Genomic DNA, 17929 nt, shown 5'->3' with positions numbered 1-17929 from the left:
CTAGCTGTGTTCTTTCGTCCCTAATTTCTGGGTCATGTAGCTTTACGCCCTTCTGGGTGCACTGCCGATTTGGTGTCTGCTTAATGCTAGTGGCTCGCTCCTCTTATAAATCATGCCGAGGTGTGGATAGGCAACTTCCCCTCACCTTGTCAAGAGTATAATCACCATACAAGACTTCTTGCCATCGCAACATTGCTCTTCGTTGCGTGTCTCTCGTTCATGCTAGCGGTTAGAGCGTCAAATTAAGCTTTAACAGAGGCTCTGGACCTCTGATAGCATGGCCAATCTAGCACCACTTCCTTTGCCAAATGGCATCACTCAACGCCACATCGACCTGACCAGCGTGGCCACCTGCGGTCTGAAAGTCTTCGTCCTTGAGGCTGGTGACCCCAAAAGTCCGTTGATTCTCCTCTTCCACGGCTATCCAGAGCTGGCGTATACATGGCGCAAGGTCATCCTCCCTCTCGCTTCCAAGGGCTACCACGTCGTCGCCCCAGATACCCGCGGCTACGGACGGACCACAGGATGGGACACAAGCAGCTATGCGCACACAAACCTGTCGCAGTTCACCCAAACCCAGCTGGTCCTGGACAACATCGCCCTGCTGAGAGCACTGGGCCACGAGACGGCTGCGTGCGTGGTGGGCCACGACTTTGGAGCGAGCGCAGCGGGTGTGTGTGCGCTCACACGGCCGGACCTGTTCAAGGCGGCCGTCTTCATGGGCCACGTGCCACCAGGGCCGGCAGCACTTCCCGCGCTTGGTCTGGCGTCTGAGTCTGAAGGCCCGAAGGAGGGAGTAAAGCTGGCCAGGGATCCAGACATCCTCACGAGCCTTGCTCAGAGGAATCCGCCACTGAAGCATTATCAATGGTACAACAGCACCCCCTCAGCCGCGCATGACTGGGAGAACCCGCCGCAGGGACTCAGGGCATTCCTCCGTGGTTACGTGCACCTTAAAAGCAACGCATGGAACGGCCATGGTGATATAGGCCGTCTGACTGGATGGACTGCTGATCAGCTCGCGCGTATGCCGGAGTACTACATCATGCCAATCAGCTCCACGATGCCCGGCATAGTCGAGCAGAACATGGGCACAGAGGACGACAGCCTGACAAAGGCCTTCGTGACGGATGAAGAGCTAGATGTGTATGTCTCAGAGTTCGAGCGGACAGGCTTCCAGGGCATGCTTAATTGGTATCGGAGCTCGACTAACCCACATCTGGACTCTGCCATGGCCGTCTTTGCGGGCCGGAAATTTGAGGTGCCCACGACTTATATCAGCGGTGCTGCAGATTGGGGGAATTATCAGCGCCCCGGTGCGCTTGAGGGCTTTGAGACGGGGAGGACGGCGAGTGATTATAGAGGCACAAAAATATTTGACGGTGCTGGACATTGGCCGCAGACTGAGATCCCGGAGTTGGTTTGCAAGGAGGTTGTGAAATTTCTTGGAGGCAAGTGAGAAAAGCATCTCTTGAATAATCACGATGACAGTGAGACAGCGGGACAGTTCACTTGTTGGAACCATAATAACGTGGTTATATGACCTTAAACTCGCGGCACCGCGCGCTGTTCATCCACTTTCCATCAGTATCACCGTCTCCGAACCTCCAAGTGCCAAGGCCTAGTCTCTCATGTGAGTCTTCGTGAGCCCGCGATTGGCCAAGCACAATGAAAGCACAGCAGTGACTAAACCACTTGCCCTCTAACTCCCGAACGTCTGCCAGTATCAACGCGTCAACGTGTGTTTCAAAGCCAGTAGAGAAACGCGGATCAAGCACCGTCCTGGAACGATTGACGGACTTGATGTAGTCTTGACAAGAGTCTTCGGCTGCTTGAAAGGTGACCTCCTTTAAAGCGCAATCCGGGTGGAACACAAGTGACCCTCCAGTATAGGGCACTCCTCCGGCCTCCTCAGGGTGTGATAAGGAATTACTTCCATCTTTGAAGCGCATCGTGAATCGGATTGACAGGCCTCTCAGTCGCATATTACGGCCAACCGTCAAATAACCTAGAGGACTGGCGCCACTGGGCTCAATGTCGCCGTAAACAGATTTCCGTTCCTCCTTTCGTTCTCCATTCCCTGAAGGTCTCTCGTATAAAGTTATATCGGACCTCCCTGTTCACGGAAGATTAAATGAAAGAATGCGTGATATAATCGTCTGGGACCGGCGCTAACCGTTTAGAAGGCGGAACAGACCACATCAGACCGCATCTAGGTCCCCGCATCATATTTTCGTTAGATACCCCTGGTCTTATCTGCTAAATTAAGGAAGCAATGTCCTCTGCAGCAGAAACTCAGTCCTCCGGCTTCCACAACCGGGACGATGAATTCCGCCCCCCCTGGTAAAGAAGATGTGATGGTTTTTCCAGGAATGGCTAGCGGTCCCACCTTTTTATCTTAGCGCTCCTTAGCACTCCTTGGCATTTAAAGTTACTTATCAAAACGTATCTCGCTTATTTTAAGGAACATAAAGAGTACTAGGTTGGGCCTTAAGTGGTGCTTGGCAATGCCTCCCGGCACCGTCCGTCCTTGCCCCAGCCGGGCCTTTCTTAATTTAATTGCCAGCCTGGGAAAGTGATTTTAATCCAGAGGGTTTGAAGGGTGTGATATAAATGCCCTGAGATGTTAATTTTCGGAGTGGGTTGCGCTAGCCATTCCTGGAAAAATCATCACATCGTCTTTACCAGGGGGGGCGGAATTCATCATTCCGTTCCACAACCTCCTCGCCATGTGCATCGGCACGGTGGGGTGTATCGACTCGTCAAGTACGGATTCCGTGCCCACAAAGAGACTGTGAGGCTTTTCTCTAAGAACGACCCAAGTTTCACCTCTAGAGAGGCGCGTCCGGTTGATTAATTGAAGTCGTCATCCGTGTTGCCATTTTTCTTCGGGGGAAATGGGAAACACTCTGTCACTCAGGTTCCCTAGTAAAAAGTTCCAACTCAACATACGCCGTCGCCGCCTCGCCATCCTCCTCCCACCGGAGCCAGTTATACCCCCGTGGATCCGTCCCGTGGTCGTTCTCGCCAGCTTCACACCGCTCGAGGCTCTCTGGAATTTCCAGCTCGTCCACAACCAGAGTCTCCATCCACCAGTCCTGCAGCATTACCAACAGGCCGTGCGTGTCGAGCCTTCTCAAGCGTGCCAGATCGCGGCGGCGTATCCGGTCCAGGCCCGGGTGATACATGGTCCATGCCCGGCTTAAGTCAACCAGCCTACCGCCGATGTAGTTGCCCATGTGGATGTCCCGGACCAGGATCCCGAGGGCATGCAGGTCCTCTAGGTCCCGCCACATGGTTGACGCGGAGATCCGGCCTGTTTTGAACGCCTCTTCGAAGTCATCATCCTCCACGAGCTCCTTGACGATCGCGCGGATGGGCTGTCCCCGTTGTTCTTCCCATCGGCCCCAGGTCTTTTCTCCGTTCAGTGTACCCAAGGGTTCTTCGTCGTCTGGCTCATGCTCCAGGTCTCCCGTGATCATCGCAGTGACTTGCCCCTCCTGCTGCGGTGTGAGGAGGAGGTATCCGTGAGCCGGGACTGCGAGATCCAGCCGATTTTCCTGTGCGAGCCTGCCGTAGGCGCGACACTCACAGTTGAAGGGGTCGTGGTAGTCCTCATATGCCTGCGGCGAGGACAGAGGCTGGGCGAGTTCCCTGGCTATCGCGTTCTTCAAATATCCCGGGCTGCAAAAGTCGAACTTGAATTACTGCGCGTTAGCCTTGACCGTCGTCATGAAGATGGAGGCGACTTACCATCTTGAGGGCGTAGACTGTCCCGTTGATCTCTACTTTCCAGACCTCACTGTCTAGGTCGTCCGAGCTACCCAGCGCTTCCATAAACTTGATCTCGGCATGCGCATCGGGGGTGAAAGGGCCAAGCTTAGGACCTGGCACCCGAGGAAGGGGCAGGGCAGCAGGTGACGTAGAGTACTGGGAGGACATGATGATGCAGGGCTGGGCCCAAGAATTGTGGATTTGACGAGCAACAATCAAGGAAGAGACTAGCTGAGGCAAAATATCATGCAGTCGAAGATAAGACACCCAACATCTGGAACCAATGTGGGCACAAAAGCCTCAGAGCATGGCTCGAAAGGTAAAGTTGGGTACGCGGGCAGTGGACGAAGATGTGGCACATTAAAGGCAGCTGGCATCTGGAGGCTGTTTGCGGTTTCAGTTGTGACTAATCAGATGTGGTGGGGGCGCCAAAAGCACTGCTATTTTGTGCCGTGAAACTACAGAAGTAAGCGGCTTGGGCCACCCTCCATGTTTAAATAAATTCTGGGCGGTCAGAAGAAATCCTAAAATTTATTTTTACTCGAGTTCCTTTTTGTGACGAATATTTCTAATGCACGGTATTTTTGTGCCAGTTCAATCCTAACTTATCCCAGTTTCATACCGCCTCACTTGCTCAAGTGTGCAAGTGACCACTACCTACCTGATTACATACTTTCTCAATGAGAGGCTCAAGCGGAAATGAAATAAGTGCAGGGGCTATAATGTAGCCTGGTGGTAGTTGTGTATGGGGGCCGTGGTTGGTTTTGATGGCAGGAACGGACTCCTCAGTGCTGTGCCGCCAGGCTCTCAAGCCACGACCACATGCTGACCACATGCTGGCCACATGCTGGCTTGGAGACTCGAGACACTGCTCACGCGCGGCCCTCAAATACAAATATTCATGTCAGAGCCCACTCTTCTTCTAGTAACATCTTTCTTGTCTCACGGCCGCCGTGGGGGTGACCGAGGTTTGATCCGGCCCTCCCAAGCTGCCCATCAGCAGTGGCCAACCGGTCGAGTTTCGCTTTCCTGAAAACACTCAGCTCCATTAATAGCATCTCAAAATTGGATGTCAATATAATAGGATGTTCTCGTGCTTGAAAGAATTGCTATAAAGACTCGATTGCAATCAACTAATTGAATTCCTTTCGACCAGACTTTCCCAATATCAACTGCTTGTGGCACTTCAGAACCATTTACAACTCTTACCCCCGCTGACATTAGAAAGCGAACAATTCTCTTCTGAACATTATCAGCTGGAAATATTCCTCAATGCCAACTGGCCGCAGGGTCTTTTCTATGAAAATGCCGAGCATTCAAAGTCATGCCAAGCGTGAAAAGTGCTTCTCCATTCCTACTTGATTTGAATCCCGCGACGGCTACCTAGGTTTGCTTCTTAGAGTTCAGAAACTCTGCTAGCAGCCCTGTACGCATGGGTCAAAGCGGTGGCCGCTGAGACATGTAGTAGAAGGATTCATGAGTTCTACGTCTTTAAGCATGTAATGTCTCATTAAGCGTAACTGGGAGTAACCCAAGCTTGCAAGGGGCGCTCCCGGCTGCAGTTAAGTTTAGTATGGTAAATTTATAAAATGTTTTTTATATGGGGATTAGTTAATTAATATACCGCTTTATACCTATAAGGCAAGGGGGTTATGCGCCCTTTAGCCCTTTAGCGCTTTATTTACCTATTTACTTATTTACCCTTTAGCCCTTTAACCCTTTACGCCCCATTTACCCAATTCGCTCTTTAGCCCTCTGCGCCTTATTCGCTTATTTACAGCCCTCTGCCCTTTAGCGCCCATAGCTAAGCATAGTAAAGGGGGGTCCAAGGGGTCCCCCCTAAGAATTAAAATAGCTTTTAAGGCTTTATAGCAGCTATAAGCCATCCCTTGCAATCACCTTAAATTTTCTCCTAGCTATGCTTATCCTTAGTGCAATTTCTTTAGGCCCCCTAGCTGGCAATATAATTACAACCCCCCGGCTAGCTTTCTAAAAGCCAGGCAAAATTAATGCTGTTCCCATAGCCTTGCAAAGGGCCGTATAGTATTAATTTTGGGGAACCGCACCCGGCTTCTAGTTAAAGTGCATGAGAAAAGATTTGCTTCATTTCCTCTTGGGTCGGGGAATTGCGCGGGACTGCCATGATGCCTTAATCATATGAACAATGTTGAAGTCAAAGACTTGGGCTCGCCCGTGCGTGGTAGGATTCTAACCCCTGCAGAGCTGCATAACAAGTTCAGCTGACCAGACTGCAGGCCGCCGGGGCTTAAGTAGGAACAAAATTGTTGCCTGCCACCGGGCGTAATCGGTGGTCGAGACTGAGCCACGCCACCACCATCCTTGACACTCAGCCCCTCCCTCCTGGAAGTTGTGGACGTTTATCCAAGGCGAGGGCAAACCTCCAGATCCACCACTTGCAATCACCCCTCAAACCATACCTCATTTCCTGTCCACACGATGGAAGCGATCGGCCTGGCTTCTTCCATCATAACCTTCATTGATGTAGCGTACAAGATCGTGAGTGGGGCCCACGAGGTGTACGTCTCCCAGGATGGGGCAACCAAGAGTAATGACCACACCGGCGTGGTAGTCAGCGATCTGCAGCGTGTCACGGCGGACCTGCGAGCTCACCAACTGAGTTCTACTGACCAAGAACTCATCGCATTGTCGAACAAGTGCCACCATCTCGCTGGCGAGCTTTTACAACTGCTGCACAAGTTTCTACCAAAGACTCCGGGGAAATGGCAAAGCTTTGTCGCAGCATGCCGGATTCTGAGGAAGCAGAAAGAGGCCGCCTCCATGGAAGCAAGCCTGGACAGATACCGTCAGCAGATAGCCGAACGCCTACTTTGGCTCCTATTGTGTGTGCCCCACCACACGTCGTGAAATATGGTACATCGCCGGCTAACGAAAGAAATAGCAAACAGCAATCCCCGATCAAGAAGTCCTTGGATGATATGCTGCACCACGCGAACACTCTCCACAACTCAAATGCACGGAAGATGGAAGACGTGCAGTGCCAACTATCACAAACCCTCGAACACCTTGAACACTTTGCTCAGACGAGTGATCGTGACGGGGAACAAATACAAGACCTTCTCACTCAGACCAACGATAAACTTGATCAACTTCAACTTTCCATGGAGAATCCGTCCGCTATCACTTCCACATTATCTCATACTTTGAACGATCTTGTTAGGCAGGCTCAACATTTGAACGCTCTTGTTCAGGCTATGCCGTCCCAGAATCAAACTCTGCGCCGTCTCTTCTATCGCTCCATATTCCGCAGGGAGGACGAGGTGATTACTGCAGAAGCGGATACTTTCAGGTGGATATTCAATACCGCCTCAGAACAGACGAGAATCGCCGCGCATCCCACGTCGCAACAAGATACCATCACCTCAAATGAGCCTCTCGAAGAACCATCAGAGGAGAATCTAAGGAGCCAAACGTCAATAGTCTTCGTCGACTTTGTTCGATATTCTGGTCGTACATTATTTGTCCAGGGCAAAGCAGGTTGTGGAAAATCCACATTCATGAAGTATGTGGCTCACCACGAACTTACGGATTCAAACCTGAAAGTCTGGGCTGGGACAAAAAGACTAGTTAAGATCAAAGTCTTCTTTTGGCAGTCTGATGATCCACTTCAGGAGTCGATTGAAGGCTTTCTGCGTTCCATACTCTTTCAAGTGCTGAGCCAATGTCCGGAGCTCATCGACGCCATCTTCCCTCATCGTCCAACAGGCGAGTTCGACGCTGTCGAATATCGACTCGGGGAGCTTGAAGATGCCTTTGCGAGACTGTTGAATATTCATACGGAGGACAACTATTGTTTCTTCTGCTTCATCGATGGCCTTGATGAACACCAGGGGGACAATCTGAGCCACGAAAACCTCGCCAACCAGCTGGTCTCTTGGGCGTCGCTGACCAATGTCAAGATCATGTGCTCGGCCCGACCATATACTGTCTTCCTCGAAGCCTTTCGGGAGTCGGGGGATGTTATCGAATTCCACAAGCTTACTCGCAGTGATATCTCGAACTTTGCCGAGTCAAAGTTTACGGAGTCGCTGGCAAAGCCGAAGTTGCAAGAAGCTCAAAGAAACTGTCTTGCGATTGTGCAAGACATCACAGAGAATGCCCAAGGGATATTTCTCTGGGCAGTAATGGTCGTCCGGACACTTATAAATCAGGTCCTCGACCAGGACGGCAGCGAGAAAGCCCTTCGAGAGAGGCTCCACGAATGCATTGAGCGCGACAGCTTGGACAGTCTGTTCGAGCTGATCTTACAGAGAGTCGACAGAGCGCCATATGTTCAAATGCGATCAAACATGGTGCTTTACCTCGCTGCAAACAATCCTTTCGAATCACCTCTCAACGCACTCATATTTTCCTGGCTCGACGAACTGGAGTGGTTCCAAGGTTCTTTCGACGTGAATACTGCGCCTGATGACTGCGAACAAGACTACAGCGGAGAGTATATCTCTCCTAGGATACACCGAGTCACCAGCTTGCTTCACCAGCTCACACAAGGTCTTTTGGAAGTCGTCAACACTCGCGACCCTGCTCCTTACTTCCGGCACCGTGTTGACTTTTATCACCGTTCCGTCCGAGACTTTCTGAGGGAGCACTGGCAAACTGGTGCTAGGCAAAGCCCATTCTCGAACCCAGCGGAAGAGGTGCAGGCTTTCTGTCGACTGCGAAGCCTGGAAGCAATACGCAGAACACGCCGACGTTTCATACATGCCGACCAACTCAGTGGGCTTGGAGAGGATGCAGATGCCAGCGTAATGAGCAACCTGAGATCGCTGTTCGAGTACACATTTGTCTGGTTGGAATCGTGCTCCAGGATCAGCAATCTGCCTCCCAATGTATGCTTGAAAGCTTTCGAGAAGGCACTGCTCCAATCGGAAGACTCATTTCCGCCATTTCTTCTCGGCAGATTGCTTATCAACGAAGAAGTATCGTGGAGATATCATTCACGCAACGCGCTTGAACATGCTTCATTTCTTCACTGGGCGGCATACTGGGCTCAAGGAGAATTTGTTAGAGCTGAGCTATCAACTGGTAAATGGAGTGGGAACAGGACTACCCCCTCTCCCTCTGAGCCCAACTTGCTTCTGTCCTCGTCAACCGCAGCAGATGTGGAGACAACGCGATACCTTCTCAGCGAAGGCCACCGGCCAGAGGAGCCGATGAAGATATATGACCTCGAGCTGGAGCCGGACCAAAGCTGGCAAATTCATCAAGCGGAAATAGACAACTTGCGCGACACACCGCCAACCTGGGAATCCATCCACCATTACATGGGGAATCAGTCCAAAGGACTCGACACCCTCACAACTGTTTGGTTGATGTTACTGCGGGATTTCGTCAGTAACGTAAAACTGTATTGCTGGAAGAGAAAGGTTGCATCGTCATGGCCTCTTCACCTCGACCGGGGCTGGCTGGAGCGGCTATCCAAGATCATCGAGGCCTATCTAGACGCCGGGGCCAACCCCTACATTTACTTTCTTCTGTTTCACAAGGACCCGAGCAGTAAGTACAAGGCGACTCTTTACCAGCTACTGGATGTGTTCAAACCGGAGAACCTCTCATCGTTCGACGACTTACTGAAGAAGCCATGGTGGAAAGATATCCTTTCTGGGGGTGGACTTTTGTCAAGACCACCGACGTATCAACCTGTGACCGCGGACTTGCTATTGGGTGGCGACTGGAAGGTATTGGGCGTAGGATTGGACAATGGACAGGAGCTTCTGGGGTCATTCAAAGTTCGAGTGTTCTGAATAAAAGCCCTCGCCCTTGCAGCGGCAAATGGTAGTATCAAAATGTTCGTCCATATTATGACACGGCCGGTTCCCAATACACTAGACCCTTCGACCGAGATTTTGCAAAACATTACCATAGATACATGCGATTCGAGGGCTTCTCATGAACGCCATGCCCTAAGCGATTGGCTCAAGTTAAATCATTGTGTTAAGCTCGTTTCACCTTCCCATGCTTCGGGCATAACGGAGCCCAATGATTCCCGTCTTGATTGCTTTCCTGTGCTTGACTCAACGGCGGTCAAGATTGTACCAAGGGATATTCATTTGTGCCAAATGTGGCATTCAACGTCACTGACCCCGTGACTCTCCCATCTGCAAGGCGATTCCACGTCTCAATCGAGCTTCCGAGTGACCCAAGGCTCACAAGAATCTGACGAGAGCCCCTCGTCCACTTTCCATACCCTCCGTACCCCGTATGCCTGCTCAAGCAGAGGTCCAATCCATTGCCAGTCAGCTTCATCCCACTAAGCTTCTTGTCCCACTTGAAACACCAGTCGTTGCCGTGCTGGTGACCGCTGAAGGCAGCTGTCAGATTCTTGGTGTCCAATAAAGCCTGCATGAATGGCCCGTCATTGCTCGTGCCTTGCCCGGGGAACGAACCTTCTGCATCGATTCCCGGCGATGTGTTCGAATTAATCGCGGATGGTTGGAAAATTGCCGAAGCGCTGAGAGGGATGTGGAAAAAGGCAAGCGATGGAAGCGATGCCCCGTAAGTACTGGCGAGATTGTCTCTGGTCTCCTTGAACCAAGACACGACGCTTCCGTCCACCCAATCAGGCTGGTCCGCGGCTGATCCATCCTGGTCTTGCACTCGGCTGCGCCAGTATGGTGTGTCAGCACAACGGACTTCTGAATTCGACGAGTAACCCTCATGTACTCACCCGCCTCGACTATCGAAGAACCAAAGGAGCATTGCAGGGATCGTGGAGGTGTCGTTGGGATAGACAGGGAGGTAGTAATTGGAGACACCAGCACCGTTCTGGTTGACCTCGAATCCTGTCAAGCTGTTGGCGTATGTCTTCTCTCGAGCATAGATGGCTTCCCTGGTTAGGTTGACATCGGAGTCATGATCTAGTCAACAAAAGTCGTCAGTCAGCTGGACCTACGCAAGAGGATACGGGGGCCACTCACTGCCGTAAGTGGATGCCCATGGCAATCCAGCTCCCACAATAGGCGCCACAATCTTGTCCATGTAGTCTGTCGCATTTTGTTTGAAGGTGTTCTCGCCTGTGATCAAGTCCCCGTTGAGCACCACGAGCTCTGGGGACTCGTCCTCCAGCACATATCGCATGAGATCCAGGGTCTTCGCATGGTGAGAAGGGCCCCAATCAGTGTCCGGTCCTTCACCGAAATGCAGGTCCTCGAAAATTGTGATATGGAAGGTTTTGTTGTTTGTGAAGTGGAGGGAAGGCCAGGCGGTGGAGAGCACCGCCAGGCAGAGCGCGACGAGTATAGGGGCAAAGTTCATATTGACGTCGAAGAAGTGACAGAATTCGTTCACTTAGTTGATTCAGGGAGATGCGATGCTGAAATAATAAGCAGAAATGAGAGCATAAAGAAGTTTATTGACGGTTACCAAACGACTGAATTGCAAACAGCGGACAATGCAGTGTTGTCATTGCTCGTTTGTGTGGGGCCACACAGCGTTGGGCTCAGCACTGGGTGGACCATATTACACGGACACTAAGAACACCGTTGAAAGACGCTTTTGCCACCTTTGAGCAGTACTTAGGATTTATGAATCACCTACCACTTCCAGTCATTCTTCTGTGTCATTCTGTTTAGTTACAGGCAGTCTTGGCTTGAGTCCAGCAGCTCAGCGTCCTCATGGTGGGATCTCTGACTCTTCCTCCAGAGGCTTGCGGTTCATCCTAAGGATTTGAATACTATTATGTAACTTGACTGTTCGTTGATAGTTTCGAGAATAGCTCATTCAGCTGTGCGGCGTAAGTAGGACAGGCCTCATTGATTGCCGTGTTATGGACATCAACTTGTCTAGGATTCCGATCATGTCTTCTTCGCCAGCACGAATTGCAATGTCGAAGATAGGAGCTACTGCTCTGGAATATATGGCCACGGATTTCACAGCTTTGCATGATGTGGAATTCAAGCAGAGTTATGAAGCCTGAATCTTTGCAGGACATATTTGCACTGGGCCTCGGACCCCACCCTACTTTCCTGTGCGCCAAACGCGACAGTGGCAATCCTGCAGTGAGGGGATACCATCCCAGATTCTACCATACGAGCTCAGGTCTGGAACTGAAGCATGCTTCTGCCTCCAATTTCGAGCAAAACGCTGCCTCCTCGTCGAGCTTACTCGTCCTTGTCTCGCCAGTAAGCTGCGGTACCGCTGGCCAGATCTCACGCCCGCCTTTTTATTCCTCCTTTTTCCGATGCTCGGTAATGTCCTTACGAAGTATTGCTTGAAAATGCAGCGGGACCTGTGGGTTAAAATGTTAGAATCTTGTTGTAGAGTCACAGCCCAAGGATGCCCCGCTTACCTTCTCCTTTTCAGGGTGATACTCTCCGTTGACATATACACCCCCGTTGATATTTCTCTGCGAGCCATCGCAGAGGTCTTTGTCCTCGGCAAGAACTTGATGATAAAAGGCATTGATCTTCGCGAACTCTTCATCCGTTGCATTCTTGTGCCGGTAAACCTCATTCTCGACCTTGCTCGTTGTTGCTGTCACTGGTATCATGCGCTGTATATAGAACATGTTTTCGCTGTACTTTGATGTCAATCAAACTGCAAAAGTTGTTATCAAGAGATGACTTACGTGATTGTGACAGAGGTGCTTGGATAGAAATACGTGATCGACCTTCGGAACTGCTTGGCCTCTTGATCCCTGTTGACGATCTCGTGCTCGAGGATGCCATCCCCGTTCGGCTCAACGCGATACTTCGACACATCCGAGACGCCAGCAATCAATGGATGAGATGTAGGGCAGTGATAGCATTCGTTATAGTTCTCACTAAGCCCTTTCCAATTGGCGTCGACGTCCATGTCCCACTCGTGGTCGTAGTCAAACTCCTCGACGAAGTTGAACTTGTTCATTCTTTCGCTTTCGTCTACTCCATGGAACTGGCCTTGCCATGTTAAACTGGGATTTTGCCCATGACCCGTGGCCTCCAGGTTGACCCACATAAAACCCGTTTTATCAACATGGACATGAATAGGTAATAACCCGTGTTGGCTCTTGTCGAAACCTTCGACTGTGTCGAAACGGGGAGCTTTTGCGAGGTTCCCTTTCAGGCCGTAGGACGAGCCGTGATACTTGCAGCTCAAAATGCTGGCGGTACCGCATTTCTTCTCGATGACTTGCCGGCAAATGTTGTGGAAGCCGTTGATATTGCCGCTGCGGTCACGGATGAGGAAAAAGGAATAATTGGCGTGTGTGAACGAGACAAACTTCCCAGGCTCGTTTAGCCGTAACGAATGTGTGACGAGGATCCATCTCTGAGAGAATATTGCGCGGCGCTCAAGCTGGTACATGGCTGTCCGGCAGCCCCCTTGTCGGCTCTGGCTTGGCTGGCTCGTTGTTCTGAGAAATTCCTAAGAGCCGCCACATGATGCAGAAAAGACTAAGATTAACGTTTGGATAACCAAAGACGAGATGATGCTCTCCAGCGCGAGTCTCTTAGCAGTCCTACTCGCCTTGTTCGCCGCTTACATGTAGGTAGGCTTGAGGCTCTCGCCATAGCCAACATGGAGGCACCGTGATTGCCAAGCGATTGGAGCCCCGGTCCTGGTTCGGCACGGCTGCCGGAGTGATAGAGGTGGAATAAGAGTGGGGAAACTGTCGGCATGTTTGGGGCGTACAGATAACGAGCGAAGCAAAGCTCATCTCTCTCGCTATTCCACTGGAGGAACCTTGGTCGGACCCCTCCGTGCCGGTGGGCGGCCCAGTCTCGGGAGTCGGGGAGTCGCTGTGAGCACGATGACCAACTGTCGGGAAAGCCTTGGCTGCGATTAAATCCGATCCAGTGACTTTCCCCATCTTACGTAGGTAGTAACGTTCTACAGATCGCAGCTTGCCGGCTTGTACAAGTGATCTACCTGTTTTCACCAGCGCACACGTGAGTCTCGTGAAACGTCTGGCTACATTTGAAGCGTGTCAGTCTTCGTATCCATCAGACACTTCAGTGGCAAAATATCTGCCTCGAAGAAAATAATTGCAACGACTGCAATCGATTCTTGCACGCCATACTATCCCTCAGTGTATTGACCCGCTCGATTGTGACAAGATGTCCAATGAAATCCCCCTCATTGACTTCGCCGGTATGCAGCCCCGGTTATGGGATAAAAGTATCCTTGATCTTGATAACTGACTGTGTTATGCTGTATAGAGTTCTACTCGCCTGACCCAGCAGTCAAGGCAAAGGTCGTTGATCAAATCCGCGAAAGTTGCTTGTACAATGGCTTCTTCCAGATCAGGAACCACTCTGTCCCACTAGGCCAGCAGAGCGCCGTCATGAACGGTGCAAAGAAGTTCTTCTCCCTAGATCTGGAGGAAAAGCAAAAGGTGTCTAAGAACAACAACACTTGGAACCGCGGTTACGAGATGCTTCGATCACAGATCCTGGAAGAGGGTACTCAGCCTGAGCTGAAGGAGGGGTTTTACATCGGTGATGACATCTCGCCTGAGCACCCCTACTTCGTGAACAAGAAACTCAACAGCGGGCCGAACCAGTGGCCAGAGCCCCTGGGACACACATTCCAGGAATCAGCCATGACATACTACAAGTCAACGGTATTCTTGGCTGCTGATCTATTGAAGGCCCTGGCACTTTCTTTGGACCTCGAGGAAGAATACTTCTCTAAGTTCATGGACGGCGCCGTGGCAACGATGCGTTTGCTCCACTACCCGAGCCAACCGGCTGACGCGGATGAGAAACTGTCGCGTGGCATCGGAGCTCACACCGACTTCGGTGCTATCACCCTACTCTTGCAGGACGAGGTTGATGGGCTACAGGTCTGGGACAAGCGGTCGGAAACATGGATCGATGTGAGTTCGCCTCATTGGCCAACCCCAGCAATGTCATCTTTATTGACCTCTAGACTAGGTCGAGCCCACCAAAGGGGCCTTTGTTGTCAACCTAGGCAACCTGATGTCACGATGGACAAACGAGAAATACAAGAGCAACGTCCACCGTGTCATCAATAAGTCGGGCAAGGAGCGCTACTCCATCCCCTTGTTCGTATCCGGCAACCCCGACTACCTCGTCGAGTGTATTCCGACCTGCAAGGCGCCGGGTGATCCAGCGAAGTTCCCTCCTATTACGGTCCAGGAAGCCGTATCTGCGGCTTATGCCGAGTCCTACGGGAGGGCCCAGCTTTTCAAGCAGGGCTTGGAGAAGGTGGTTGGGAGCACTCCGGCACAAGCTCCGTCTCCAGCAGCTAATACACCGATTGCTGCTGCTTGAGAACTAGAGAAGCAGGCTTTCTGATGGAATCTGTGGAACGCTGTTTGGTTATGTTCGATCGTGTAGCGTATAACGAATTTTTCATCAGTATAGAATCATTCGGAACTAGTGTGTTGCATGATCAGTCAAAAATTCGAATTACCGGACGAACTACGGATAATAATGGGCTTCATTCTGTCCCATGCTTCAATGCTCCATGCCATTTTGACTCCTCCTGATACTTACGGTCGGAAATATGATTGATGACTAGAACGGGGGACAATCCCAAGCGAGTAGCAAGGTATTGCTGGCGGATAGAAAATTAATCCCAATACATAAACATCGGGTTGAATCCTCTTGATGCTACCCTTAGCAAAATGCACCAATCAGCCTATCAGGTAAACTCTCCCACTCTTGATTCCGGCCATGCAGCTTGTTGTTGCCGCATGTGACAATTTGCCTATCAAGCAGTGACGCACTTGCCCTGCTTTGGTCTCACAATCAGCCAATTATCATCTCGACCACGATAGGTCTTAGCGGAGACGGATTCCTAGTGGATGTTGTGACGGAGTACAAATCAATAGAGAAGAACAGGCGTACACAAGTACGTTCGACCCACGCCAAACAACGTGGTTTTGTACTAGCAAAGGACACAAGCTCGATCACAAAGTCAAAAATGGCAGAGTCTAGTGAATTCGAGAAGAATGGTGCAGCCGTGGACGGGGCGTCAGCGGACGACCGCTCGACAGCGGAGGGTCAAGTGTATCGTTCCGAGGCTCACGCGGATCTAACCAGCGAGCGGAAATATGGTGAGTCTGAACGCAGTTTGCATGAATACTGAATATGGAGTGAGCAATGGTGCTTACTTTCTGCTCCAGTGCGAAAGCTAGATTTGTGGCTCCTGCCCTTCCTCAGCATGATGTACTTCTTCAACTCCATCGACCGAGTAAGTCATACAAATATCCCCAAGCACAATGAGTACTTCAACACTGACAGTAGACCCTCTTGTAGAGTAACCTGGGAAATGCCGAAACAGACGGGATGGGTGACGACCTGCACTTCGTGGGGCAGGAGTACTCCTTGCTTGTCCTCCTGTTTTACATACCAAATGGTCTCTGCGATCTGCCCCTCAACATGTTGACGAAGCGGTTCTCGGGCAAGATTATGCTTCCGCTCCTCATGACTGGCTGGGGTGCAATGTCCATGCTTCAAGCCGCTTGCACCAGTTTCGCCGGCATCTTGGTTGTTCGTCTGATCTTGGCGTTAGTATTTACTCGCGACCTGTTCAATATTCTTACTCGTGGTCGCTGATTTGAACCACAGTGCCCTCGAAGCCGGGTTCTTTGCCGGTGCTGTGTTCTATCTCACGCTTTTTTACACCCGCGGGGAGCTCGGGTTCCGCATCGCTTTGTTTTTCGGCAGCGCACTGCTGGCCGCATTTTCTGGTCTACTTGCATTTGGCGTGTTCCAGATCAGAGAGTCTCATGTTAAAGGGTGGATGTGGCTCTTTATTATCGAAGGTGGTATGACGGTCATCATGGGGATCGTCGCATTCTGGTGGCTGCCAGCGACGCCCGCGACTGCTTGGTTCCTTACTGAGGAAGAGAAAGCCATGGCGAAAATGAGACAGCTGCGAGATGGCTCCGGCCAAGTTGGCGAAACCTTCACCCTCAAAGACTGTTTCCGCAGCTGGAATGACCGCAAGTTCGCAGTGTGGTGCATCATCAGCTTCACATATCCCGTGGCATTTGCGACAACGGCAAACTTCTTGCCCCTGATCCTCAAACGGCTCGGATACACCACTGTGATCACAAACCTCCTCACCGTTCCGCCCAATGTGGTTGGGTTCTTGGTCCTCCTGGCTGTGACGCGCAGCTCGGATAAGAACCGCGAACGCTCATTCCATATCATCGGTGCATTGCTCCTCAGCCTGGTTGGGCTCATCATCTTGGCAGCGGTCCCGTCGGACACCAGCACCGTGAGCATCGGGGTTGCATACTTCGCTTGCTTCCTGCTATGCAGCGGGGCTTACATCCCGAGTTGTCTCGTCCACAGCTGGCACAACAATAATAATCTCAGCGAAACGTCACGGGCGGCGACAACAGGCCTTCTGGTAGGTCTTGGGAACTTGGGAGGCATATTATCAGGGGCCACGTTCCGAACTACTTACGCTCCGCGTTACATCCCAACTCTCGGCGCCACCGCGGCGTGTAATATGGTCTGCATCTGCTTCACCCTAGGCTTGGGTCTTTGGATGCGCAGGGAAAATTCAAGGAAGGATCAAGAACAAGGATCTGTCTTAAGAGCTGGTGACGTTGAAACGAGGGAAGTAGGTGGCTTGGGAACTAAAGACCCGAGGTGGAGATATTTCGTGTGAAGTCTGAGGTACACCGATGAATGTCCAATGTCATCTCACAATATGGCATGCCATCCCTTATTTTGAGCATTACGAGGATTCGTGAATACCACTTCAAGATTGGACACCATGTCACAGAATCTACATGAAAGAAATGGCGAAGATCTCATTGACATGTTGGGGTGCCCAAAACGACCTTGTGAGTAGCAGTGCCGTAGCACTGAGGGAATTGGATAAGAATTAAGACTTTCATTGGAAGGTTTATCTTGTATAGAAATCACGCCTGCTTGTTCTTGAACTCATGATACCTACGCATGACCTCTTGTGCATCTGCAGGCATCAGGGCTCCAGGTGCTGGGGTATTCTTGCTCTTGAAGTGGTCGCTCATCTTTGCCCAGTAGTCAGTATCTTGAGCGTATCATATCAACGTGCAATATCGCTTACCTCGGCCATCGTCACCCATCTCACACCCTCATGCTTGTTGATGTGCTCAATTATGCGCTCATGCATGAGCAGGACGTGTGGACGACCCGACACATCTGGGTGGATAGTCATGGGAAAGATGAAT

General features: G+C 51.2%; 8 protein-coding genes across 8 annotated transcripts; 4 read left to right on the top strand and 4 right to left on the bottom strand.

Annotated features, from left to right (window-relative positions):
* Positions 1–277: 277 nt before the first annotated feature.
* INS49_004022 (uncharacterized protein) lies at positions 278–1459 on the top strand (the record flags this gene model as incomplete). Its single annotated transcript, XM_043164812.1, has 1 exon — positions 278–1459. The coding sequence occupies one exon, from the start codon at positions 278–280 to the stop codon at positions 1457–1459; it is 1182 nt and encodes a 393-aa protein (XP_043018462.1).
* Positions 1460–2912: 1453 nt separating this feature from the next.
* INS49_004021 (uncharacterized protein) lies at positions 2913–3942 on the bottom strand (the record flags this gene model as incomplete). Its single annotated transcript, XM_043164811.1, has 2 exons — positions 2913–3698; positions 3754–3942. 2 exons carry the CDS (start codon positions 3940–3942, stop codon positions 2913–2915), a joined length of 975 nt encoding a protein of 324 aa, XP_043018461.1.
* A 2289-nt stretch (positions 3943–6231) lies between these two features.
* On the top strand, positions 6232–9557 carry INS49_004020 (uncharacterized protein; the record flags this gene model as incomplete). The annotated part of the gene is made up of 2 exons (XM_043164810.1): positions 6232–6635; positions 6695–9557. The coding sequence occupies 2 exons, from the start codon at positions 6232–6234 to the stop codon at positions 9555–9557; spliced, it is 3267 nt and encodes a 1088-aa protein (XP_043018460.1).
* A 280-nt stretch (positions 9558–9837) lies between these two features.
* INS49_004019 (uncharacterized protein) lies at positions 9838–11067 on the bottom strand (the record flags this gene model as incomplete). The annotated part of the gene is made up of 3 exons (XM_043164809.1): positions 9838–10414; positions 10481–10670; positions 10731–11067. The coding sequence occupies 3 exons, from the start codon at positions 11065–11067 to the stop codon at positions 9838–9840; spliced, it is 1104 nt and encodes a 367-aa protein (XP_043018459.1).
* A 907-nt stretch (positions 11068–11974) lies between these two features.
* Positions 11975–12657, bottom strand: INS49_004018 (uncharacterized protein; the record flags this gene model as incomplete). Its single annotated transcript, XM_043164808.1, has 3 exons — positions 11975–12040; positions 12101–12326; positions 12380–12657. The coding sequence occupies 3 exons, from the start codon at positions 12655–12657 to the stop codon at positions 11975–11977; spliced, it is 570 nt and encodes a 189-aa protein (XP_043018458.1).
* A 1190-nt stretch (positions 12658–13847) lies between these two features.
* Positions 13848–15026, top strand: INS49_004017 (uncharacterized protein; the record flags this gene model as incomplete). Its single annotated transcript, XM_043164807.1, has 3 exons — positions 13848–13881; positions 13950–14608; positions 14667–15026. 3 exons carry the CDS (start codon positions 13848–13850, stop codon positions 15024–15026), a joined length of 1053 nt encoding a protein of 350 aa, XP_043018457.1.
* A 655-nt stretch (positions 15027–15681) lies between these two features.
* INS49_004016 (uncharacterized protein) lies at positions 15682–17075 on the top strand (the record flags this gene model as incomplete). The annotated part of the gene is made up of 5 exons (XM_043164806.1): positions 15682–15814; positions 15884–15951; positions 16017–16267; positions 16329–16983; positions 17061–17075. 5 exons carry the CDS (start codon positions 15682–15684, stop codon positions 17073–17075), a joined length of 1122 nt encoding a protein of 373 aa, XP_043018456.1.
* A 563-nt stretch (positions 17076–17638) lies between these two features.
* Positions 17639–17916, bottom strand: INS49_004015 (uncharacterized protein; the record flags this gene model as incomplete). The annotated part of the gene is made up of 2 exons (XM_043164805.1): positions 17639–17749; positions 17806–17916. 2 exons carry the CDS (start codon positions 17914–17916, stop codon positions 17639–17641), a joined length of 222 nt encoding a protein of 73 aa, XP_043018455.1.
* Positions 17917–17929: the final 13 nt, after the last annotated feature.

The sequence above is a fragment of the Diaporthe citri genome (assembly GCF_014595645.1).
Source record: "Diaporthe citri strain NFHF-8-4 chromosome Unknown scaffold_11, whole genome shotgun sequence".
NCBI classification, from domain to species: Eukaryota; Fungi; Ascomycota; class Sordariomycetes; order Diaporthales; family Diaporthaceae; genus Diaporthe; species Diaporthe citri.
The sequence above is the reverse complement of the archived record's forward strand: the minus strand, read 5'-3'. Positions and strand labels throughout refer to the sequence as shown.